This window comes from Malurus melanocephalus, unplaced genomic scaffold (assembly GCF_030028575.1).
Source record: "Malurus melanocephalus ecotype Western Australia unplaced genomic scaffold, MMel_1.1 scaffold_8, whole genome shotgun sequence".
NCBI classification, from domain to species: domain Eukaryota; kingdom Metazoa; phylum Chordata; class Aves; order Passeriformes; family Maluridae; genus Malurus; species Malurus melanocephalus.
Genome location: NW_026623240.1, coordinates 561,825 through 588,538, shown reverse-complemented (window position 1 = coordinate 588,538; position 26,714 = coordinate 561,825). Strand labels below are relative to the sequence as shown.

General features: G+C 36.6%; 1 protein-coding gene across 1 annotated transcript in view; it reads right to left on the bottom strand.

Moving 5' to 3' along the window:
- Window positions 1-26,714, bottom strand: part of DPYD (dihydropyrimidine dehydrogenase) — a 326,068-nt gene that overhangs the window by 212,072 nt on the left and 87,282 nt on the right. The window contains exons 5-8 of the mRNA XM_057373372.1: window positions 16,176-16,337; window positions 7,503-7,699; window positions 3,681-3,762; window positions 798-885 (exon numbers count right to left, since the gene is read on the bottom strand). Coding sequence (XP_057229355.1) covers window positions 798-885; window positions 3,681-3,762; window positions 7,503-7,699; window positions 16,176-16,337 — 529 coding nt within the window. The remainder of the gene's footprint in view (window positions 1-797; window positions 886-3,680; window positions 3,763-7,502; window positions 7,700-16,175; window positions 16,338-26,714) is intronic.

Below are 26,714 nucleotides of genomic sequence, written 5' to 3'. Positions count from 1 at the left end.
AATCAATAATAGGAAGGAGGAACAGTTGGACAACTTGTTTCCTATTATGTTCACTTAGGCAACGTCTAGATCAATAAAGAGCATTAAGCCTCATACCAACTGTAGACAATGCCTGCTCAACATGCCTATCATATGGCAGCAATGGGTCCAGCTGTACTTCAAAATACTTGTAAATGGATAACAATTCTAATCTAACATTAAAAAGAAGCAATGATTTAAACAGCAGAGAGGTGCAGGACTTCTCTAGCACATGAGAGAAGACAGATCTATAATGCCAGTTTTACTAGAAGTCAGAATCAGCTTATTCTGTGAACGCTCTCCATAAGCACATTTCATTACAGCCTAACTGAAGGATGTTACATGTTTTATATGGATGAAAGAAAAAAAGCAATCAAGCATGATATCACTGGCTTACATATAGACTCAGTAATTGYGTGGGTGTAGTAAGCTGTTCACAAAAATTGAAAACTGAACTTGTGTATCGCTCTAGGCCAATATGGCAATTAATTACAAGCAAATTTTTAGTTCATCCATTTTAAACTATTTAAACAAACAATAAATTAACCCATTCAGCTACATTCACATCTTACTTAAAAATCTATCATATAAATGTGAAAATTTTAATAACTGTCTTATGGTCACTAACTTTAGCTTCCTAATTTTAAGGTTTTCCTTATATTCCATTCTTCCATAGTGCATCAAATTAAAGCTTTCTCCCATCATGCTATTAAAAAAGACACAGGCAGACCTAGGCAGTCCTTCAATTTCAATATGACAAGACACTGAGCCCTTCTTACCTATTCCAATAAAGACTGCTTTATAGCCATCTTCTTTCAAGGTAYGGAGTGTCATTCCATCCACTGCAAGGCCTTTCTTAAAAATTATCTGAAATAATTAAAAGTTGCTTGGTTTTAATGTGACAACTTGAAAATAATTTCTATTATGTCTTAGATACAGACACCTCATAGATCTTCTAGCAAGCAAGCAAAGCAGATTAATTTTTTTCCCCAAACCAGGCTTAAAAGGCCAGACTAGATCTGATTTAAGTAAATGGTACAAACTATATATGGGTAAAAGATATCTTCAGATCATCTTCAGATGGAGACTGCAACAGGCTAGCTTGCTGTAAGCTAAAAAATCTAAAGCAATCTAAACAAATAAATAAAGCCTGTCTATGGAACAAAATACTGAAGCAGAGCTGAAAATGGCAGTTTTCTACCTTGAGTAAGCATCTGTATTCAGAGCTGACTACAAAAGGTTGCTGTTTCACCCATGCAAAAATCTGAATATAAGGAGCATGATGTGGAAGCAAGAACCTCCTTTAGGGAATAYGCACTGAACAGCACTCCAACCAAAACTCCATCAGTTTAGGTTATTGCAAAACATTAATGAAAGGATGACATGACACTATTCTGTATTAACAGGGGTTCTGAAGAGAAAACCAAATAATGTGTTCTGCACRGTATCAGGTACTTGTGGGCCTCCAGATGTGTAGAATGAATGCCAGTCCCCAAAGAAGGATAATATTGCTTTTTGGTGYACACTCAAAGCTCTCAGCCTAAATTCTGCACTAAGACCACTGGCTAGAACAGCTGTATGCCAAAAAAAAAAAACTTCAGTGAAGCCAATGGAACTTTTGTGGATTCAGAAAACCTGCCTGCAAAAGACAGGGCCAGAGATGACAGTAAGTCTGAGGAATGCTCCTTGCAATTTACAGAATGCCCTGCTTGATCATAGCAAAGCAGCTCATTCCTCCTAAGCTAAAAAGGTTTTCAAAATTATGAATGGCAGAAGTTTTGATTTAGACTTGCAATTGTTAGTTCTAATTCAGACAAGCAACAWTGTCCACAGTGCAGAGATTGGTGTTCATTTATTGAAAGAAATAACTCACAGCAATCAGAACACACTTATAATCTATACTTGTTTCTGTTCAATTACTTTTTACTTSCAGAAGCATTTTTCTTTCCAGAGCCATGCTCCACCAACAATCCTGCTCTGAGCAGCCACTGCACAGGCTGAGCACCTCCAGAAGATGTAAGAGAATAAAAGACAGGGAACAGGGTTTGCTGTGTGTTCAGGTAACCAAGGATGGCAGTCCYTGTGCAGAGGTCATGCAGCTGGAGATGCACACCCCTTTTGCTCATCGCTCCTAACCCCAAGGTCTTTGAGCACATAAAGTGTGYGTGTGATTCCTCTTCTGATATTTCCTACTTCTTGACATAGGTATGTGTGTTTTTATCTCCACATCTCAGACTCTCTGAACTTGAATGCTTTCCCCCAGGTTTTTTATACCACTTGTGATTTTGCTTTACAAAACGCAATGCTGTTGTGTAAGCTCTCTATTCTGTGATCTCAACAGTTTAGCCTTCATGTCACTGTGTATCTTGTTTGTTATTCAATCTGCCTATATTCTATTTAATATACTTTGCTTGTTGGTGGGAAAAAAGGCAGAGGTAAAATACAATTTACATTACTTAAAACACTGACTGTCTTTGGAGATTTAGCATAAATTTTGTCAGAGGTGAAAAAGCCATATACTATTGCAATCCTTAAAACAATACAGACTCCATCCTCACTTGCAACAGAAGACATTCCATAAACTGTCATCACATTTTATCCTGTTGTGTACATATGTTATGAAAAACTAATGAAGGAATTTAAATAGCAATACTATTTTATGTGAGGATTCATAATACTCCTAAGGCCTAGCTCTGTAATCCTTATTCAGCTGACTAATTCTTACTAATTTCAGTAGAATTACTTGAATAAACAGCACTACTGAGCATTTACACAACACAGCACCTTCCACTACAGATCTGAAATGCTTTAAGTAAACACCAGAAAATATTTCCAGCTTATAGTGGTATAAAGCTAAGGTACTTATTTAATCAGCTTGCCAAAGGGTCAATTGCAAACCAGTATCAATCAACATGAAAGATTCTAAAAAGAATTTCTTGCTTCACAGAAGCCTTTAGCAACATGTTAAAAAAACTCAAAAATTTCATCCAGTGATRCATTCTAAGTTTGTAACTTCTATTAAAATGTGCAGCAACTGTAAATACTATCTAAATCTTCAGCTCAAGTCCTAAATTAACAATAAATCRTTCCCATTATCTTTAAACAACACACATTTATTTAACAGAATAATGCATAACCACCGCTTTCAAAGAAGTTTAATAGACTGTTATTGTTTATAACAGATGATCATGTTACCACTTTAATTTGAGGCATTTTATTATAAAGTTAACTTGGATGCAAGACTATATGATAAACCATTAAGAAAAAAAACTTAGGGAGTAGGAACAAAAGAAGTATCAAATATGAATGGTTTAAGTAGTGCCAAACWTGCATGAAAAAAACTTGATTAAAAAAAAATCAAATCATTCCAATAGCTACATTGAACCCCTAAAGCAATTTAGGAATTTGTTTCTTACAGACAATTAATCACATGCAGGCATGCCAGATGAGAACTATTGATTGCCCTTTTCCAAACTAGTGGCATTCAGACAGGAGACAGACAAATGCCCTGAGCAAGAAGAAGCATCTTCCTGCCTCTGTCTAGCATAGCTTTTAATCGTTCTTTACTAATGTGCATGACATTTTGCTGTTAATCTTTGGCAGAGTTCTGGCTTCGTTTTTTTTCTTTGAGCTATACATAGGCAGGATATATTTTTCATTACCTTCACTCCAAGATCCTTCATAAGCTCAGCTTCAAAATTCACGACATCATATGGCAATCGGAACTGGGGGATTTCAGACGTACTGAAATAAATAAAAATGCATGTGAGATACTTACAACTATTAGGAAAAGAGGATTTAAAAAAATTATTATTATTTGATAAAATACTTATACCTTAGTTAGTTTTGACATATGTGAATGTAAATGTGCTGAAATGTGACTCTTGACTTTAATTGTTAGAGTGACAAAAAAGCATTTTTCATCCAATGCTAGAAATACAGGTCAGGGAGGCAATACCTTGAGGTCAACACTGCCCAGACTTGTATCTAACTATTTCACATATGTTACATTTGAGTTCTAAAGGACTTCAGCTCCATTCCTTTCCTTCACCAGAATATGTAATACTAAACTTCACATATCCATTTTTAAAGCTACTAAAAGCAACATGACATAGCAATCTTTCATTAAGCTATCCAACAAGAGAGAATCAAATTTCCCATACATTTTTTTTTTAATGTTACATATGCTATTTTGAGCTATGGTATTTAAAAYTGTACCCACCTCCATTTATACTTCATATTTTTTTTATGATTTTTCAGGATGGACAAACACTCTATCAGCTGATGATTTCATGTCTGCTTTTTGACTTAATACTTGCTAACTGGCATTTTTTCCTCCTGGGGAAGATTAAGGAACGACATCTTCAAGTTCCCAGAATCACAGAAGGGGAAAACTGCAGTGCCACTATAGAATCACAGTTCATAGCTACTGATACAGATCTAATAATATATATCTCCAGTGAAATGACATCTATATGTGCTAGTTCAAAATCACTACTGTAAAGCACGTTACAGATAAACACAGTGAAGTTATGTTTTAGATACTTTTGTTCAATGAAGACAAAAACCTAAATATGCAGAAAAGTAAAGGCTTCTCCCCAGACACTTCTAAGCTTCAAACGGTCTAATCTKTTTTCAAATTAATGAATCTGTAATATCCATAACAAAGCACTGGCACAAGAGATTCACTGCAGCTTTATTTTACATGTTGATATTGACCACACCATCTTTAGTACCTAATTTTGACAGGCCGGAAGAGTTTTATTTATTTTAAGTTGCATCCACTTTAATTATATTAATAAGAAACTGATGTTCTTATTTCTAATACTGCCCTTTTTACATCTTTCTTGACCACTGTGCAATGAGAAGTGCTGTAAATACCAGATATAATGAATKTGTCAATACAACTTCCATAGGTCATGCTAAATAAAAGTCTGAGGAAGAAACTAATGCATCAATATGATTCTGCAACAGAGATTCAATAAAGTAATCTGATCAAAAAAAGGGGAGTTCTATTTTCTAAGCCACCTATGTAATGACAGGCTGAAGGCCTGTCATTTCCACAACATGCTCCCAGAACAGTACTGGTTGTGTTACAGCACTGTCAGGATTTGCAAACACTTTTTTTGCTCTTATTAAACATTTCCTTAGTTTTATGCTGTAAGGTATACCCACACGCATGCACATTAACTATGACAAAGTCAATTGACACATCAATAATTCGGATACAGTTCCTTTCAGCAGCAGAAGGGAGTCTCTGACTCTGCAGTGCAGAGAGAGGGGGAGAAGGAAACGGCTGAGATGGAGGAGGGATGCAGTGGATGCAAACACAGGTGCYTGGTGTTTCTCAGTGACCTCAAATTATTGTTGCTCAAGGGACAACTCTCTCCTTGTCCTAGCAAGATAAGTGTTTTGGGATGTTGTAAAGCAGTGGCATCAACATGAGCACAAGTAGCAAAGCTTGTTCATGGTTTCTAAGCAAGAGCATGGTGTGCGCTCATGCCACTCTACTGTAAAGCACAAATTTCACATAATGGGTGAAATGTAGGAAAACCTGCCCATACATAGKAAAAATCATGACACATTCAGAGAAGCATGGATTTATGTTATATTTAAATATCCCACCACAGAAACTGCAATCATTAGACACYTTTCTAGTGTCACAATATTATGAAAATTGGCTCTGAGGCAAGAAACATCTTAATTAAAAACAATTGGAAAAAACTTTCAGAAGGCACAAACAGTGCCATTATAAACAGCTGATTCCAAATATAAATTTGATTTAGTCTTCTTTGCAATTTGCAATAGTTTATGATGCTTTGAAAACACACCCATCAATAACCTAAATTTGTAAAAAGATGTGCTGCAAAGACTTACAAATGCAATAATGGATGATTGCTGCCACAGGCCAGCCCACCATGTGTTTCAAGATTAAAATAAGGACAAAAGGAATTGATGCCCTTAAACCAGACCTGAACATTTCTACAGTGAATGGAAGTAAAATTTGATCTTGATTGATATGTGTTCTTTAAGACTCAATGGACAGAAATACATTTTAAAATACACTCCTTGACCATTAAGGATACTAAGGGAACAGGCAAAATTCTATGTAAGGCTCTTTGCAGTAGGAAAAACAGGCAAAACACAATTTTTAATTCAGCTTAAACCATGAAGAACTTCAGATCACACTGCTTCAAATACACAAGCACATACTAAGTAACTGTAGCACTTAGGCAACTGCAGAAGTCCTGTATTGCCCAGCCCAGCCCGAGTCCAACCTGCTACCAAAAAAAGCCTCTTCATTAAAAACCTCTAAGTCTGACTACTTTACAGCAACAAAACTGATTTTAATCTGTATTTACGACTACATGTGCTACTCAACAGGTGAATAGGTATTKCACATACTAAATTTGCAATCCTCTATGGTAACTAGTTCAAGTAAAACAGCTTCACAGTTAAATGCCTATGGATTAACACCTTGGTAATTAGGTAGAATAATTCTGAACCTCACTGGGAAAAATGCAAGTAATCAGTTCAACTTCTCCAGAATTGATTCTCTTTCTTGCAGAGCACTGAATAAGTATTTGACATTATGACATTATGGATCAAATTCATTAACCGTGTCAACTCTATTGATTCCAGTGATGCTGCATTGAGAAATSTAAGTGCATCACCTTTCTTTCTCTCTCTGTTTCATTACATTTTYYATTTTTTAAACACATTGTGTGGGTACATTTTGTACYCTTGTCTATCTTCCATTGTAGAATTTAATTTTGATTTTGAATGGGTTGGTATCCACGAATCAGTGTCTGAGTTATACACCGGGATTCCAAAAAAACCTACTAGATTTGATCACAGCTATTGCTGCAGTGGCAAAAATTCACCTTCTAGTGTAGAGGACATGACAACAGGCTACTATCAGCCAAGTGTTTGCCATACAGGAAAATTGCAAAGGTACCTTCCTTTTTGAAGGTTGAGAATTGCAGGGGCTATGCTCTGCTAAAGGTTCATCCATGATGGATTCATTCACTGTCACCTTTATTTGCACAAGATAGTCCATGAAAGCATTCTAAATCTAAAACTTTCCATGAAAATAGGACCTATGTAAAGCAATTTTAACATTCTTTCACCCGGGTTACCAGTACTTCATCTTCTTTAATCAGTTCTGGGTAAGGAAAAATGGTTCCTGACATGATTTTCTAAAGTGTTAATTCGATAATAACAATTGCACCCCAGAATTTAGCAGGTCATATGAAGAGAATACAGGAGACACCACCAGATTTTCAGTTAAAGCTTGCCTGTAACTGCACCTCTAATGTGAAGGATGAATTATTTAAATAAAAAGTTAGTTTTCCAGATTTGAAATTTTCTACTCTCTTTGCTAAAAGTAGAGGGATCACATATAAAATATGTATGTACRGCTCCATTTTTAGCTATGCTTTCAACAATAATTGACAACTGCTTTGTTGTCACTGTTTTCTTACCTTAAGCCACCAAGGTACTCCCGCTTTTCAAATATSGTGATGTTGGAATAGCCCAGCCGAGCCAAAAAGGAAGCACAACTTAAACTTGCAGGTCCTGCACCAAGAAGAGCGATCTTCACCTGATATGCTGCAGGCATRTCTTCAGGAGGAGGTAAGGAAGGGTTTCTGATCTGAGGAATATTCATGGCTTTGAAAACCTGAAAAGTAACACAATCAACAAGTTACATACATTACATACCCTCCTTGAATTTTATTATGATTGACATCATGGAAGCTTCTCCTAGTACTGTCACAGAGCTGATACATTWTAGCAGATTGCTTCAAAACATTGTAGTGGTTTCCAAATGACAGGATGTGAGCATTTGTGAGGGATGTTGCATTTGCAGGGTTTGGTCCTTCTACAGGTCTTTTTGTCTTAAAAATCTCTGAAATCAGATCTTCCACTACTGTAAATTTTACAGAGAAGACAGAGCCAGACTACCAATAACAGAATAGGAATGCGAAGTCAGCCAGATGGCAGRGAATCTCTGCAATGCCAAAAAATTTCCTTGCAAACAAATTATTCTTACTAGCAGAAAAATACTTCTGCAAATAATGCAAAGGATTATAGTGCCAGTAAAGGGGCTTTGCTTCTTCAAGACATAACCTGTGTGATCCTGGATAAATCATTTACAGCTTGATTTTTTAGAGCTGGTAGGCAACAAACTTTAAATGGTTTCAAAATGTTTTTAGGAATGACCCTTAGTCTTCAGTGCATTTATTTTCATTGGTAACCCATGCTTTAATGGCCTCCTCTTGGACAATTTTTACAGGATTTTGTTTTAGTTTCTTACCTGTTTCATATGTTGTCCACTTTTTAATTGGGTTTCCAAAAACTGTAGACATAGCTGAAAGTCAGACTGTTCTCCCTATGCCCCCAATTATTCATTCACCTGCCTAATGGCGATGAACTGCTGCGATCTGTCCTGACTATTAAAAATAATTTGGAACAGTCTCTGCCCACTGTTGTACATTTCTACAGAACCCAACACAATGGGCTGTAACCCAGTTGTAAAGTCAGGCAGTTTTTCAGATTTGCAATAAATCAGTTCTTTGCTCAGGAATACAGGTAAGAGGCGAAAGCAGAAATATTCTGCATTCCCCAAACTGGACTTTACTGTCCTCTGCTCTTATACACATTGTGGGGAATGGAACTGAGTCCCTATCTTGTATGACCTACAAAAGGAAAGAGAATAGACTTCCTCCATAGAGGCCACTGAACATTAGAAGCACGGAAGAGCAGAGTTACATCTTTTTATTTTAGGCATTAGGGGAAAGATGTTTAACTCAAGCAGTATATAATTGTAGCAGACAAAAGAATTCAAGAGACCATTGCATGGGGAATCTCAGACATTTCACAACCATCCTCAATAAAGCTACCACGAGACCATGCTGTTCCCCACCTATTTCAATGCACAGCACTGTTCCCYAAGTACTAACTAGTTCTCTAAAATACATACACTGTCATTTGTATTAATAAATACCATACTTAAACTATTTAACAAGCTTACCAACAGATTTTACTTTCCTTAGAACACCAGAAGCAAAGGGTTTTCAAGTTAAACTTTGGCAATCCCACTCATGATTAGAATTTTTCATTTCTATTTTGAATCAATGTTCATTTTCTTCATGTGCACTTGAGCACTCATGCTAGGTAAACCAATGATTAGTTCCTTCCCTCTCTAAAATTTCTGTGTCAAACTCCCCCAGTCTTTGTAAATTGACATAGCGGTTTAACAAACTGCATGAAGCAAGAGACAGATAATTGTTTTAAAGAAAGAATCATTTAAACCTGACAATTCATACAATATGGGAAAGCTTAATGTGGTTATTAATGGATTTCACAGGCTGAAAAGCTCATATTGTACTGTGAAACTAGACTATGATAACCAAAATGCAATAAGATATTTCTAAAATGTCTGCTTTGTTACATTCACAAGAAATTGCTTGAATTATACCAAATTTTCATTAGTCTCATGTAGTAGTTCAAGAAGGCTATTCAGTAAGTAAAAATTATATAACTTGCACATTTATTATGCATATTTAACAGTCTGAATATGCATATGCTTAACGAATTTACTACTAAATTCACTTTATTGTTATCATAACTATTTTTATATGTATTATTGAATAGTCATACTCATCAAATAAATGTTACACTGAAGTTCCACACTACTGTAGTGCAGTGTTAAGCTTCAGAAACCAAGCACTCATGCAGAAAAAATCCTAGGAGTTCAGGCTGAATGGTCAACTTTAATTCAGCCTATTTGCAAACAGGGTGAAACTGTCTTTATGCAGCACAGCCAGCTTGCGTGGCAGTATCTTGCCATCTGGAATTCAGTGGCAGTTTTGCATATTAAGGCTGGCAGGGTAACTGTGTGAAAATAGCAAACTGCTTTAATGCATTTCATAGGATTTTTACTCACCTATGGTGAAGTTTTGCTATACTGTAATTCACTTAATTAAGTATCCCTGAATTCCTCCTCTGTATAAATACTTTGGTGGCCAGAGATGAGTARCTGGCAGGCAAGTGTTCAGTGGCACAATACATGCAATGGGTCTTTTTGCTTCTAATCTTATCAGACTGTGCTCAGGATGCAAGTAAAATTTAATACTATTACCATTCTTTCCACTTTCCTTCAAAAACATTCTTTCTTTTCTGTTTGGATGGAGTTTTTCCYTTGTTACCCAGGGCTTTTTAACCAAGACCCTTTCAGGAATATGAGACAAAATGATGAATTTTAAAGCAGGCTCAGTGAAGAGACTCAGTCATCATCCTCATTTCTGCCTTTCTCTCATACACAGTCAAAAGAGATTAGATAGATTAATAATASACATTAATAACATCAAGCATTTATTCTTCAATTTTTTATCAAATACTAAGCAATTATCATTACTTTACTGTTTAGGGCCTATTCAAATTAAACCCACATTGATTCTCTCCACTTCTTATGCCTCATGTCCATTAGGGTCCTCCAACAGGACATCCCAGCCTTATTAAACATGGAGACTTTGTCCACAAGTGAGATCCAATTTGACCAAACTAAAACAGCCAATCTAGTCTGCTAAGTTCCAACAACTGAAAAAGATCTCTCTTGATTCACACATTTATATTACAGCTTTCCTATTTGCACCACTTCAATGTGTACCAGTATGAGTGCACTTGCTCAGTGCTCCCCACAGCATGGTTCTTTATGGTATGAAATCTAAGAGTTGTATTCTGTGTTGTAAATACAACATTCTTTCACTGCAAAGGAGTTGGCTCATGTTCCAAAACATTCAACAAAGAGCATAATTCCAAAATATACAAAAATTACTCATAACATGAGTTCGAACTTGGGTTCCACAACATGGCCCACTTAGCAAACTACAGGGGTTTTAACTGCTGAGCAACTGATTCCAGTTTAGTTTTCCTAGCAAGTTTTAGCCAACTCACTTCAGTTGTTTTTCAGAATGCAGATAGGGAAAAGATTATTGTTATTCTCATATTATAAAATTCTGGTTCTTTTCTTCACAACAGCACCCTTGTATTAACATGTTTTGATGAAAAGATGTGACATTTGGCAGACAGTAGCAGGTGACTCAGAGAAATGTATTCTGCTAACCAAATGAAAACAATTTTATGGCATAGTTAAGCATGACTTAAGTGAGACTAAAACATTTAAAACCATTAAAACAGGTTAGAACTGATATTCAGAACTTTTGCCTCAAACTTTATACAAATTGTCCATGTGGAACTTAGAGCTATGGTTTAGTTGACAAGGTGGTTTAGGTCAGAGGTTGGACTTGATGATGTTGGAGATCTTTTTCAACATTTATGATTCTATAATCCCTAAAACATTCCAAGGCCAGGCTGGATGGGTCTTTGAACAGCCTGGTCTAGTGGAAGGTGCCCTTGCCCATGGCAGGAAAGGTGGAACTGGATGATCTTTAAGCACCATTCCAATGCAAGCCACTCTTATTCCATGATTGCTTAAAATTGTTTTTGGACTATGACAAAGGATATATTCAATAAAACAGTAACAGATTGAAAGTTTAATCTCAGTGTTAAAATGTAAAAAAMCTTTGTCTAATCCTACAAAACAAGATTATCAAAACATACTCAGTTTGYATATCCAAGATATACACAGAAGGACAATTTAACCTTTCAGTAATGTAAGKTYTGACTTGGTAACTAAATCCTTTATATTCTTCAGATTTAATGCTTGGTTCCATGCTTAAAAGAGTCTAGAAGTAAGTTTATCAGCCAGGTTTAGAGTTAAATATCCCTCACTAAGATGGTGAGATCTCAAACTACTGACATAGATGTTAGAATCTAGCTGGGATTTATTTTAATGTGAAACATGTTAGTGTACACTGAATTGTTATCAGATTTTTTTAATGCACAGACAGAAAAATACTGGCAATGAAATCAGGAACATTTAGGAACTGGTTTTATTAGTTTCACACTTTCCCACTGGTTTCCATGGATATTTATCTGTAGGCTGGTTTACATTAATATGGGGCAGTTGAATATTTAAAGAAAATCATATTCTGCCCACATTTTAATACAAAATGAAGCAAATTGTATGCACAGTAATCTTCTTGAAGTTGTCAAATTACATTTTCACCCAATTAATTCCATTTAATTGCAGTGGATAGCATAGGATGTTACAGGAAGTGGTTTTTCCACAGACATGTGCTAGTTATGAAATTTCTTGATACTCCCTCCATAATTAAAGTTGCAATACTTCAAATTTTTATGGAAGGAGGTGAGTGCTTACAAAACCAGGGCCTAAAAAATCTCATTTAAGACTTTTCCAACCTCCATTACTCTAGTCCTAAGAAATCCCATGGATCTAGGACACTGCAGAGTCCAAACATTTCATCAATGACACTCAACATTTCATCAATCCCACCTCTAAATGGACATAGCAACATTCATGCAAATGCCTTAAAAAAAAACAAAGAATGTTTGACATCTGTAAAACATGTCATAGAGAACCCTCACCAGAGCCCTCCTTCCAGCACAGGTGTTCTACTGAGATGTCCCTAGGTGAGCAGCAGGTAAGCTCATACAATGCCTGTTTTAGGAAAAACACATATCAAATTCCCTTTTCCAATTTCTTTCTGCTGCAACAGCAGTCAGAATGTAACTGCAAAGAGGAACAAATTAGCAGAACTGTAGCTGGCACAAGAGCCACAGTAGTAAATGATCTAGTGTTTGTATCTAGTATGCAGAGATTAAAATAATACATTTTCTATTTAGCTTGTGCTGCACCATTCAGAATGATTAAACGGAAACAGAGGAGAACCTTTAGATTCAATAAAGTCTATCCAAAAATGTAATAATTTGAGGGTTTCTTACTAATACTGCAGCAGGCAATGTAATAGATCTCGCTTTCTTTTACTACAAGCTTGCAAACTTGTACCTGAGTACCCAGTGATTTCAGTTCATTTTGGGACTGACAGCCATATACTTCACGCTTGTACGTATTGTCATTGCAATCCCAGGAAATTTTCACTGAACTTGGATTCAAWAAATGGATGTTTCCTGATTCTGAAGTACTTGGGCAAAGGAGACAGATAAAGACATTAATATAATTTTGACCTGTGCAGTAGCAGGTGTAACCTGAGCTTGACACTCGTCATTTATAATAGTGAGCTTTTACTCCATGTTATTCTCTAGATGCAACAGTTACCATGGTAACTGCATCCCAGTATACACATTCTACATCACAAATACAAACGGACATTTCCTTCTCTCCACTTAAACATTTAATTGTCAAAATTCACATTTTTTCRGGCTGGATTACAATTCACTATGAGAATAAGCCAAACACAGTTACAAAACTATATGAAAGGGCAGAAGGAAAATGCAGGCAGCATAAGGTGCCATTTTTTTTTATTGTTCTACCGTATGCAAGACAAATATTTTACAATTAGGGAGCTTTATCTGCAGTGTGAACAGATGATCAGTCATTGTTCRGAAGCACAAATGGGCATACGTCATACCCATATATTTTCCATTTTAAATCCACATTCCTGCTTTACTGCAATTTTATCTATTATCTCTGCTAGCAGTTGTGCCCCTTTATTATTGCTCACTCTCGTAATGCATCAAGTGTATGATCCTCAGACTAATTCCAAGGGAAAAAAAAGTCTAAAACTGGCTTCATGCACAATGGAGTTTTCAGTAAATAAGCCCCTGTGGGACAAATATTACACCATGCATGAGAATCACCACGCAGCTCTCATTAAGACAACCACATGTTGCATGCCTAAATTACACAATWTGCTACGTTACTTGTATAGGTAGAGCCGTGAACACAATTTGGTTGCAGTGTATGGGCCAATTTTTGTATGAACAGTAGTACCTTACAATTTTCTTAAATATTATAATCTATATTTTTAYAATGATTGTTACTTGGAAGCACTCATACCATTAAATTTTTTTCAACTACACCTACTTTCACAGTAAAACTTAACTGAAAAGTAAAAAAGCACTAATGACAAAAATGACTACCTATTATTATTAATTAAGAGTACTACAAWACATACAAATTCTTTGTTAAACAGCAGCGAACCTAAAGGTTAGTAACAACTTTTTTTTTTACATTCTTTTACATTTTATTTAAAATGTATAGAAATGCAGATACTATGAAAATAGTAAGGATAACAGAATTTATTAGAATGCTTTTTGTTAGAGCGCCATATAGAATTATACAACTATTTTATTTTGTTAGAACTCCTGAAACTAATATAATTTTAAATGAACTTGAAATATTAGGAGCAAAGCCATTCAAAACTATTCATCCTCCACAGTTTTCAWATCAATCATTATGCTAGCACTGAGCTTTTTAAATAGATTTCTAAAGATTTTTGAAGAAAAATGGCAGATATTTAGCATTATCTATCAAGCCATAATTCCTCTCTATTAATCATAGCATAAGGGCTAAAAGAAGGCACAAATCAAATTATAACAGATATTACTTGCATTTGGTTCCTAAACAGTAATATATCACCATTGTATTTATGATCTACTTGACAACTTGCTTAATCTCTTTGTTTGGTTTTGTGRGGGTTTAAGGAAAAAAGAAGCCTTCTGCTTTGTAACAAATACCAGCTTTTAACATATATAGAATAAAGACCATTAGAAGAAAAGTTAACGGAAGTGCCTCTTGACTGACAAAACCCAACTATTGAACAAACATAGAACCAGTACAGTTCAGTGTCTGTAGCCTCGTCCTGTAAATGAGAACTTTCTTCTAAGCTGTACTCATTCTTACACTTGTGTGTTCAAATCTCAAGAAAATTGAAGTGGATAGCTACTTAAACGACAGAAAGGAGAGAAGATTCAGCAACAGCTAGCAGAGAAGTTTATCACATGCCCCAGCAGATTTACAAGCCTCCTGGAGAGACGAAAGGAGGGATACAAAGAGATAAAAGGAGAACAGCAGCAGCAGGTAGCAATATTTGCTCATCAAAGTATGACCCACAGCCATGGACAAGAGGGTRTGAAGTCTGTGGATGATACCAGAGGAAATAACTGGTCTTACAGATATTATCTGTTACTTACAGTTTGATTTGCATTTCCAGTTCAGTCTGTCCTACAAAGTTGTTTTTATCTTAGGCTTTGCAAAGTTGACTGTAACTTCATTGTGTATTTGTCAATAAGATCAGCCAAATGGCTCATGATATATAGGAGGAACATGCTCATTAATTAAGGACTGCATAGAAATGTGTACTCTAAACACATGCATATGCCATTTTTAACATAGCCACAACTTCCTCACTTTTACAGAGGTGAAAATCACAATTTTTACGCAATGATACTTCAGAGAGATCAGATGAGCTGCCATCTGAGTCCCTGAGTCAGGTAAAAATTCTCACAGCTCTCAAAAGAAGCAAATAAATGAGCAGTTGCCTCCTTCCTCAGATTGAAATTGGAGAATTGGAATAGGTAACCACAAGCAATGCACAAGAACCTGCACAGAAACCCCTGAGAAGAATTCCTAACATAAAGTAGCAAGTAGCAACCTTTGCTTCAGCAGCCAAAACATGCACCTACCTTAAAGAACTAATAAATGTACACATACATATGTGTGAATCTGTATCTATATAAATAGATGCACRTGGACATATATTTTAGAACAACTTCAAATTATTTATTTACTTATGTTTGGCAAAACAGGACAATAAAAAGAAAAATTCAACTGAAGCTTATCCTTTGTCTCAAAGCCAGTACAAATGCATATTTATTCTGCTATAGAATCTACCCTGTGCCCAGAAAAGTTCTACATCTCCTTAATATGCAGTTACAGATGCAGGTGCACTTGATCTTTTCCCCTATGCAGCCTACTTGAGTAACATCCACAATTTCACCTGTCTGAGATAAATCTTTCATTACAAAAGAAATTGTCTCAACTACTACTATGTCTAAAGAATCATCTTGCTCACAAATAATGTTCTTGTTCTTATAATGTACTGCATTATGAAAGCATTTCTAAGCTTTTGAGTGTGCTGTAAGAAAAAGGATAATTATTCTAGCTTTCTATGCTAGAATTTAAAAAAAAAATCTATTAACAAAGGCAACCACAGGCAATACTCAACAGTACACACAAAGAATTTAAGATATTTGCAAGTCCTACTCACCTCAGTAGCAAACTGCTGCAATCCTCCAATATTAATKGGTCCTTCCTCAGTGGCATACAAATTGCAGCCACCAACACAGAGATCTGATGTTGGACACACCATTCCACATGTCAGGCCAAGGGGATTGTCAGAGAGAATCATTTTGGCAGCTCCATAATAGTTCTGAAGGAAAAACAGAAAGGAAGAAGAAATTAATAAAAAGTCACAGACCAGGAAGCAAAAACTCAAACCATCAAAAGAGTAACTTTCTAGTAGAACAATATATAAAGATATATGTTAAATAACAGAGACATTAATGTAYTAAAATGTTATACAAAATTCCATCAAAAAGAAACAAGAAAGTCAGTAAAAACTGTGGATTTTGCAATTTGCTTTTTAGCTTGCAAAATGGTTACAAGCATCTTCAGCCTGAGGCAGTTGTAGGATTTTTAGCAGCTTAACAAATCTACCTTCAAGAACTACAATTGCTGAATTATGTACTTGAAAATATTTTCTCCATTTCTAGGTCAATTGGGCAGTAGCTGAGTTGCAACCCTTGTTAAAGAGGCCTGACCAGAAAGTGCCAGTTACATTATCAGTTCTCTATAACACAGGAATGAAAAGCTTATTTTACACATCTGTGCACATCATCTCTGTCATGTGCCTGCTCTTCACACCRGAGCTGTAGAGCCAATTTTCCCAGACATGATGAGAAGACTTCCCATGTAGCCACCTGCAGATACTGCACTACTGAATTCTTTTTTGAACTCCTTCTCCTYAACACACACTGATCAGGGCAAACACTTATTTTCCTGTTTCCTTACATTGCAAACCATGAAACTGATGAAAGATGTTATGTACAATTCACAACTTCAAAKACTTTAAATATTCAGTGGACTTATTCAGAAAAGGAATAGTCACCCGATATGTGAGAACTAGCAAGATTTCTTTCCATAATAAAACTCTAAGGAATGGGCATTAGCAATTTCCCAGTGTCTGATGCTGTGAGAAAACCAGCCCTGGTGCTTTTTTTAGCTGGGTAACTCTCTTAAGAAGAAGTGCCAGGAGAGACCTGAAGACCTCATTTAATGGGAAAGAGCTACTGAGGGCAGTTCTGCACCTATGTTAATGAAATCATGGTGTAATTAAAGAAAACTGTTTGCACACTGTATTTTCTTATGTATAGTCAATATAGTAGTGTAGTTAATTGCAGAGTGTAGTTCTTCCTTCATTTTACCACTTTTCCCACCACGGGAAACCCATAAAGTTGGGTTAAAATCAGAGTTTCCTTTTAACACCAGAAGACAATGCCGTACCCCTTAGAACCAGCACATGGCTGAGGTTCCATCGCAGCTTCTTCAGTGAGAAATTAATGCTGGGATCTCATTCCAGCTTTCTTTCAACAAGTAACTGAGAGCTTGAAAAAGCATGTCTCCTTCCTCTTCCACCACCTCTTCCATATTCTAACCTGCAGTAATCATCACCAGTAAGAAACTGGTTTTTTATCAGTATCTTCAYCTGTCCCATGCCAGGAAAGCTGACTCAGAGCAGAGAGAAGATGTGGAGCTCAAGCACTGTGGAGTACTTGGTGATAGCAGGCACAGGCTGTGACTTTGTCAGGCAGGTTAATGCTTACAGAAGAGTTTATTCAAAGCAGGGGCTTTGCCACACAGAGTAAGAACCCACTGAGCAATAAAAAGAGCAGTGTCAAGATCTGACCGTGTAACCAACAATAGGTAACAWGACTTTAGTCTGGGAGGTTCAAATTCACTACAGGCATACTGTAAACTGAGCACACAATTCCCTAAAGTTAAACCAGATGATACAGACACATGCAGAGATTACCAAAAMAATCCCAACATTCAAGAAATGTATTTGCACATATAACTGGACTTCTTGCTTGCAGTTGCTGGTCTACTGCACACCACAARCCTCTGTCCATCACCTGGAAACACAAACCTGCTGCCTAGGAGTACTTTYGAGAGATTTCCTTAGACACTATTAAATGCCACTGAAATTCTAATCCTGACTGAATGCGCAATGCCTTCATACAACTGTTCTTAGAGAATCTTCAACCATTTCCCCTGGGGGTGACTAGTAAGACATTTTATTATCCCCAATTCCCCAATTTATTCCAATAAAAAGGAGTATTAGTTATACTGAAATTGTATGCATTAACAAATATTTTTGCTCTTCCAGATGAATGATACTGTTATAAGGTTAAAGATTATAAGGRACGCTAGAAAAACCTGTGAAGACACTGTAAGCTCAATTTGGCAGCAAAATACAGAAGTCTGGTAATATTGGAGATGTCACTGACACAAATTTTCAGACAGCAGAAGTGACAGTCAATGCAGGAGACCCACATCTTTCTGAAGCACACTGGGAGACCAGCCTAGATACCCTGCAGCATCTTAAGTGGCATTAGATGTCTGCTCCTCAGGCAATTGCATCTACCTATTCCTTTTTTCCCATTCTAAAGGAATAATTACAAACTAGACCTGGTGGTTTTTCTCACTAACTCAAAGACAAAATGGTTTTCAATGAAATTCTGTTCTCTTTTATGTTTCACATGTATTAGACTAACAGTTTTCCTTCCTGTGTTGTCCATGATTATTATGCTTATTATCCTCAACTCAGGTTCAGTGGAAACAAAGTGCATTTCCATTTAAGCAACTTCATTAAGGATTTCCTACATTTTTCAACTTTGTAATTAAAATCAATATACAGATCTAGTTATAATGCCTAGATTGCAAAGCTGATAAAAATATCCCTTTTTAAAAATTAATTTTCTTACATATATAATGTATATTCTCACACTTGAGCTGTGCCAATACAGGCAAYATCAACACAGCTGGCACATCTTACTTCTTTTGCAAGCTCAAACCAAACTTCGAGCACAGCTTTGTTACAGAAAGACARCGTATGTCAGAGCACAAGTCTTAGTGACACAGGGTCACTCGGGGTATGGGACTAAGATCATGGYGTGTTAAGGGGATATCTAAGGAAATCTGTCTCAGAACACTACACCAGTTTGGTAAGGAGGAGGCTGGAACTGAGTTCCCAATGGGGATAAAGCCAGCTGCTGCTAAACTCTTACTTTCAGAGAAAAGTGATGGAATATATGAAGGTAGAGACCTGATTTGGGAAGTTTTGAGATGTTCCTGGCATGATCATGAGTTCCTGCAGGTGCCACTAGTAATGGTAGCACCTGAGAAAAAAGGAACTGCATCCTCTTCAAATCARAGTATTAAAAAGTATATAGTACACATTGCCATGATAAATATGAAGATATTAAATAAACTGTATCAAACATACAATTTCTAGTCTTAGCGCCTAAAATAATTTTAATGATAAATTAGAAGACAGTMACATTTGGGAACAGCAGGGCAAGTCTTCTGCACTGCTTCCCTATTGTGTTCCAGCTGTGCTAACGTGGGCACCTCTAGAGATAAAGGGAAGCACAGGTTCAGTGCAGACTTTGTTTCCTGGTCTGCCAAAAAACAGTCCCTCTGTGCTAATTTTACCACAGGTAAACTTAAACCACTCTCTCAGAAGAGCTGCTGTTCCCTTATTCTCCTCTTGTACCTTCCTGAAGCCCGGTGTAACCCCTGTCCCTGCTCAGTGCCAGTGCAGGACATTGCCATGTGCTGCCACCAGGACAGCGCAGTGACTCGAGTGCCAGTCCCTCTGCACATTTGCTGCCTGCCAGGGCACAGTGCAGCCTGGACACCGGCCTCTGGCCAGGGCTTTGTGTACCCAGCTCTCAGCTGCTTCATCTCTTTGTCCTCCTATTTAATAATTTATCCTGTCTTTACTACGTAATTAGCAAACGTATCAAACGATTTGAAAAATGTTTTACARTATTCGACAAAAACTGGCAAATAAATACAGTAAGTCTAGTAAGTAACACTGAGTGGTGCTACACAAACTGCGTTACAAAACTGCAAAACAATGTGTTACTACAGTAATAAATGAGAGTTTCTGATAGATGTATAGTATCTTAAACGCTTAGTTACACACGTTGGGCTTAAGCAGTCTTATTCTTTTTAAGCAGAAAACATGTATTTATGATCATTATATTTATCAGTGACATTAAAAGTAGAATATTCATAGAATATTCACATTTAAAAAAAACCTGATCAGTTCACAAAACTAGGGTGTAGTAGGCTGCATATAAAATAGACATGCAGAGATGCAGACCTGGCAGGCTGGTAACTACACACATGTTGTACATGAGAAAGAATCATAATTAAAGGGAGGCTKGCTTCATTAAAATGTCACAGTTACCACAGTGCATGGAAAAATGCAAGCTACCTTAACAGCTTGGAGTAATTTTTGTAGATGTTTAAATAATAAGATGACTCAGTTGGCCAGTTTTTTACAGACGTCACAGAGGAAGCAAGTCTAAAACTAGAATATTTCTGAATTTTTTAATGAGCTAAATGTCTGCTCCTGCCTTTGTTCATAGAATCTTTTTTYCTGTGCACTTCCATAGAAATAAATTAATCTAACTGGATAAGATGTTTTGTGCTTTCCTACATCAAAATGTCAATAAATACTATATTGCTAACACAGGGAACAAAAACAAGCCATGAACAGATATCAATAATCAGAGAAAAACAGGCAGAGGAGGATCTCCACATGTATCATTTGGAAGCATTATATGATTTGCATGCAAATTAGACTGTTTTTTACTTGGAAAAAACCTATTAAAACACACAGGATCAATACTRAGAGACCAGAAGGAATTGCATTTACTATCAGGAAATGCTTATAGCATCCTTTCTTTCAATTCAATTCAAGAGCTTTTTAAATAAATTCATTATGCATCAGGATGTTTTGATATTGTAGTTTTCTCAAAAACAATGAAGAATATGCATTATTGTGCTTTATGTAATAAAAATTAAYACACTAACTTTATCAGAATTCGGAGACAGCATGAATACCCTTAAAAGGAAACAAGAAAAAATAAATAATTTCATTTTCACCTGGATTTAAGTTTTAAAAAGGGAAACACAGCAAAATACATGGAAAAATATCAGCACCTCCTATTCTAGTTCATGTTCTGCAATGGCTTTAAAATTTACTCGAGATGTATTGGATTAAAATATTTCCACAGACCGAAGAGTCACTATTTAAAGTACGTTGTTATATAAGGAGCATTTTTCACACTGACACACACCAGTTCAAATATAACAAGAAACGCCCTCAGTCTGTCAGCCCCCCCAAATATCTTCCGAAGAAGAATGAACAAAACATAACAGCAACTTATCAAATCATACATATTCTATATTATAATGCTGATGATTTTTAATCAATCCAGAAATCTTTCACATCATTTGACTTGTGTCATCATAACAGGACTGTAATTTCACACAGTGTCACTATCTTTTTATGAAAAAGAACGGAAGAAATATCTTGTACTGTCATTTTGTCCTTTGTAGTCTAGAATGTGAGAGATTCCTTAATTGACATAGTGTCATCGCAAAAGTCTATTCTACATAATTACACTATGGCAACTGAAACCAGCTGTCAGCCATTCCATTACACTAAGTACAAACAGACATCTCAAGAAAAGTCACTGTTTCATGTGCATCAATTTAACATCATTCCTACTTTTTCTTTTAAATGCCTTTTTTTTTTTTTACTATTTTATTTAGTGACCTGAAACATACTAGGATTAACAGAGAAAGCTGAATAAAACAGCACTTTTGAAAAACACTGAGGCCTCAAAGCAGTACTTAAAGATTATTTGTGATAYATATCTGTGTATAATTATTACCAGTCATCTAGCAGCTTTCTGACTTCCACAATCCTTCATTGTATTAACAGTATCCCACCTACAGTATTTTACATATGAACTGTGACTCGTCATTTTCTTCAGTCTTTGCAATGACATATAGATGTCTTTTGTTAATTTAGTCAGAGTTCCTCTGGCACAGAAAAAACCCCATCATTCTGTTTCTCTCACCTGTCATAATCCTGTGTCTCTCAACACACTTTCTATGTGGCAATCTTCTCTTCATTTATTTTCTCTTAGCAATTCCACAACTTTTTTGTATCTTGTTTTCCACTGTCTACACACTTTTCATTTTTCTTATTTCTACTACATTACCACAAACACGTTTTCCTTTACTCCCTCGATCTCCCAAACTTCAGATTCACCCTTGCCCCTTGGTATCCAGCTCTACCTTCCGGTTTTTTTGCTCTCCGATCTCTCCTTTGAAAAAACAAAATTTCACTCTTGAAAATCTCAYATGAATTTCATTCAGTTTCATTTCAACCTAAAGATTCCTCCGAAATCCTAAAACTCACTCTCATGTTCCACATTCATTTCTCCCTCCTCCATCTCCCTGCCTGTGTTCTGCACAGTCCAGGGACCACCTTTCACCTTTTCTCCAGAGGGCAGCACAGCTGATTTGGGGGGTTGGGCTGGTTTTTTAGTTTGTTTGTTTTTCAATGTGGGGTTTTTATTTGGTTTGGGGATCTTTTTTGGGGGCACTGGGTACCTTGTTGTTCTTTTTCTATTGCTGGCCTCCATACAGTCTGTTAAAAGGAATTGACATGTCAGTGCAAACCAGCTTATCTTTCTAATGAAGGGATATGGGAGAAGATTGTCTTTCTGAACACAGAAAAAACTGCTGAGTTAATGTCAGGAATCATTGTAATAATGCATGGCTTGAAATAAAARTGTGAGAGCAGAGGGCTACAGCCACAAAGTGAGTTCTACAAGTACAGATAGCATAGAAGATACTTCGGTACCCCCAGTTCTTCATTACAGACTGAGACTGTAAAGGCTGAGTCACTCACTCCTTGTGCCTGTGATGTGTAACAAAAGTTAATATCCCCACGTGCACCAACAGTTGTTTCTCAATGCTACTACTCAACCATAAATGTGCCTGATTGCAAAACACTCCAAGAATCTCAGTCAGCAGCTCAAAGGCAGAGCATGTGAGGAGCTGTTGCTTTCTAAAGGCCAGCTTCTCTGGCATGGTTTTGCTGAACAGGAGAAAAGCTGGACACCCTACAACTCTTCAGGCTGAGAGAYGCTTCTGGGAAATTGTAGGATTTTCTGCTGCTGTAAAGTATTTGTTTGTGCCAGTCCTAAAGGATGACAAGTGCTAAAGCTCCATTTTACAAATTCCTTCTTGCTTTGACATATCAACACAGGGAAAAGAGGGCATGAAATCCTGAAATTATCACTGGTATTCCTTCAGGGCTAGGGGCAAAGCTTCTYCTGCAGCAGCTCAACACTATTGGAATTCTTTTTTTTTGGTGTATTTTTTTTTTCTTTTTAAAGGAATAAACAAGTAAGAAAGCACTTGTTCAATATAAAACAAAGAATGTATGTTTTGCAATGTGGTTTATTTAAAGAGAGGACAGCTGGAAGTTAGAATACTTGTTTGCCATCTTCTGATGTTTAGAAACCAAAATAGTAACGTGTGCCTGGTGAATTTGAAGTCTGGTCTCTGAGAGACACAATCGCAAGCGGTCTTTATGAACCAAGCAACATGAACTGGGAAGACACAATGGAATAGATTGTACCTTTATAAAGGGGAGTTGTAATCCACTTTGTATGGAAAAAGAGAATGGAAGTTGTGGCCTAAACTCCACTGAGTCACAGCAGCTAACACAATAGAGGATAAGTGACATCCTTTCTSTCAAAGAGGCTCAAGGCTCACTGAGTCTGGCTGTTCAATTACCCTCTCAACCCAGGAACAGCCCTCCTCCCCTGTCCCTCTTCTGCTCCTGAGCTCAGGGCTAATGGCAGAACAGCCACAACAGCTCCATTGTACCTGGCCTGTAAATATCTAAAAAGCCTCAGGCTTAAGAGAACAAGAATCCCTGACCCTTTATGATTGCTGTAGCCATTTCCCAACAAAACAAAYTGCATACAATAGAGCTTTTAAATACCTAACAAAGTAATTCGTTTTCACTATATAGCTGTCTAAATACTCTATATTAATAATGAATCATGTTTMAATAAATACCTGCATGCAATACTGCTTACATAAGGATAAGGACAAGGAATTTATTGAACACAATCTTCTCTAAACAAGTAAAAGGGTAACCAGCTGAAGGGTGTCTCTCAAGTGGTTGATGAGAGATTCCGGAGGAGGACAGGGACTTCAATAAGTCTAGAAAATGTACCACAATTTCCTGAATTTATTGACCTCAAACTGAAATGTTTATGCTTCATGTATTTATTTTTTCTAGAGGCTACCATATGTATTTATAAGCTTTTGGATTAAAAATGGAAGTTTATTTTCAAGATGAAAACAGCAAAACAAATTTATCATTCTGAAAAGTATTTTCAGTGACAAGTAAAATAACCTTGATCATCTTAAGYAAGAACTTCTGTGACAATAATACAAAAATTTTCATCAAGTTGAATACTGAGATTGCTGAATGATAATATCTGAATTATTATTCCAATAAAAATTTAGCAACAGGCATAACAAAGTAAAAAATTACTTACTTGTTCCATTAAAAACTTTCAAAATTGTAAATGATATGTTTAAGGCTCAAAAGCACACCATTCTTGTCTACCTGCTCTAAAAGCATATGGTGCAGATACCATCACAGCGGCAGAATGAAAGAGGGCAGAGGACACCACAGGAGCAGCCATGGTATTGGGCTCTCACACAGATTCTGCCAGGGCATGACCTCAGGAAAACCATTTCAACTTTTGGTATCCCCCTCTCAACTTGCACCTTRTGCCCACTGTTTGCTTGACAGAAAGCAAGGAGTTTCAGAATACAGCATTATAAAGACAGCAGTACATACATGCTATAATTACATTTTGGTAATCTAAAATACTTTGTATTCTCCACCAAAAAAAAGGAAAAAAAATAAATGAAAAAAGCTAAATCTCCTGAGAGAATAGTAGCAAGCTATAATTCTTTTCTATAGCAGGATTTTCTGATAAAACRCCAAGTGATCAGGTCACCTGCTCAGGGCAAAACCAGTGTCTTACTAAGCATCTGCAGCTTCCAAGAGGATTCAAGATTCATCATCAAACAACCCAAATTCTATAGGGTTGATACACCTCACTGACCAKCTGACTGGTTAAATCTGGCCCTATTAGAATCAGTGTACTCACTGGCTTCAGTAAGGCAAAGACTGTACTTCAAWCCTTCAAGGCAGTTCACTAATAGTATTCCAGTACAGCATCACCAAAATACAAGTCTCAAAGCGCTGCAGCCACCCSGCCTTCATTTCCTCTGCTTTGTAAYGGAGGCACAGAATTCAAAATGAATCAGCCATTAAAATAACTTACCCTTTCTGTCAAGGTACAAAGGGGCATCATATTTTGGAGGCTGTCAGAGTCTAAGAGACTCACCAAATTTATTGTACCAGGAGGCTGCGGGTGTTAGTTGTTTTTCTGACATCTTGTGTTGCAGTCTTCAATCCATCTTCCCTGGTTGCTTATTTCCAGCTTTATGTTTGGATAATCAGGCCCCTTTTCTTTCCTCAACAACATATCACCCTATCCTACCCAAAGCAGTAGCATAATGAATTCTCAATAAGAAAAGATCATCCTGGTAAAATACTTCCATAAAATTTGCTTTAGGTTTCCTAAACAAATGAAGAGCACAATGATGAGATAGAGAGTAGCAGTTTCATTGCTGCCTTGTACCTTCTCTGCTCAGTTTGCTTGCTTCACGATGCCTGAAGAGGTAATAAGCAGCAATATGCCACAAAATATACTGTGGTTGCAAACAGATGCCTATATTCATGAAAATAAATGCAGCAGTGACAGGATACAGATTATATAAGAAAACTGTCTATAAGCATATACTGGGCATAATGCCAATTACTGCAAACCACATCAACACATTGTTACGTGATAATTGATGCACACATTTTAATAYCTCCTCTTGTCCTAATGTTTCTTGTTAAGGTGCAGTATTTGGTATCTTCTCCATACCACAGAGTTTAGTAAGAGCAACATTCACTTGCACAYGGAAGCGCTGCTGCTGCCCGGACACTTCACACAGCTTTACCAGTGTAGGCCTTTYCAGCTGCATCTAGCAGCGAGAAATGTTAGAGCATAAAGAGACAGATAATCTTTGTAGCAATCTCAGTAGATGATGAGTCTAGTTGGGCTCATACAGAGATAATTCACATGGCAGCTAATGATTCCACAGAGGGGAAGTAAGCTTTGAAAGGTATGGGGCAACCAATATCCAGTCACCCCTAGGCTATCCCAGACAGCCTAATTAATCTTGTCACATCAGCTTTGCAGTAACCTTTTATTTATTTCTATTTATGACCATTTAAAGTCTTTTGTAAACCACAATTCAGAATAATGTTTTTAAGATTTCATTATGATCATTGTAAAGTAACCTATTAAGAAAGGAAAAGGTACAACACCTCCAAAAAAGAGGGGTTCAATTTATTCCTGTAATATGTTACTAACAGTCTTAGGGAGGTACTACACTTCCATTTAACAGAGCCTCTTACTAGAAAGGACAAAATAACCTTCCTTGAGATAATCATCTTTTTACCAAATTTCCACCCATAGGAAATTTAAACTGTAAACATCTAAAAAAT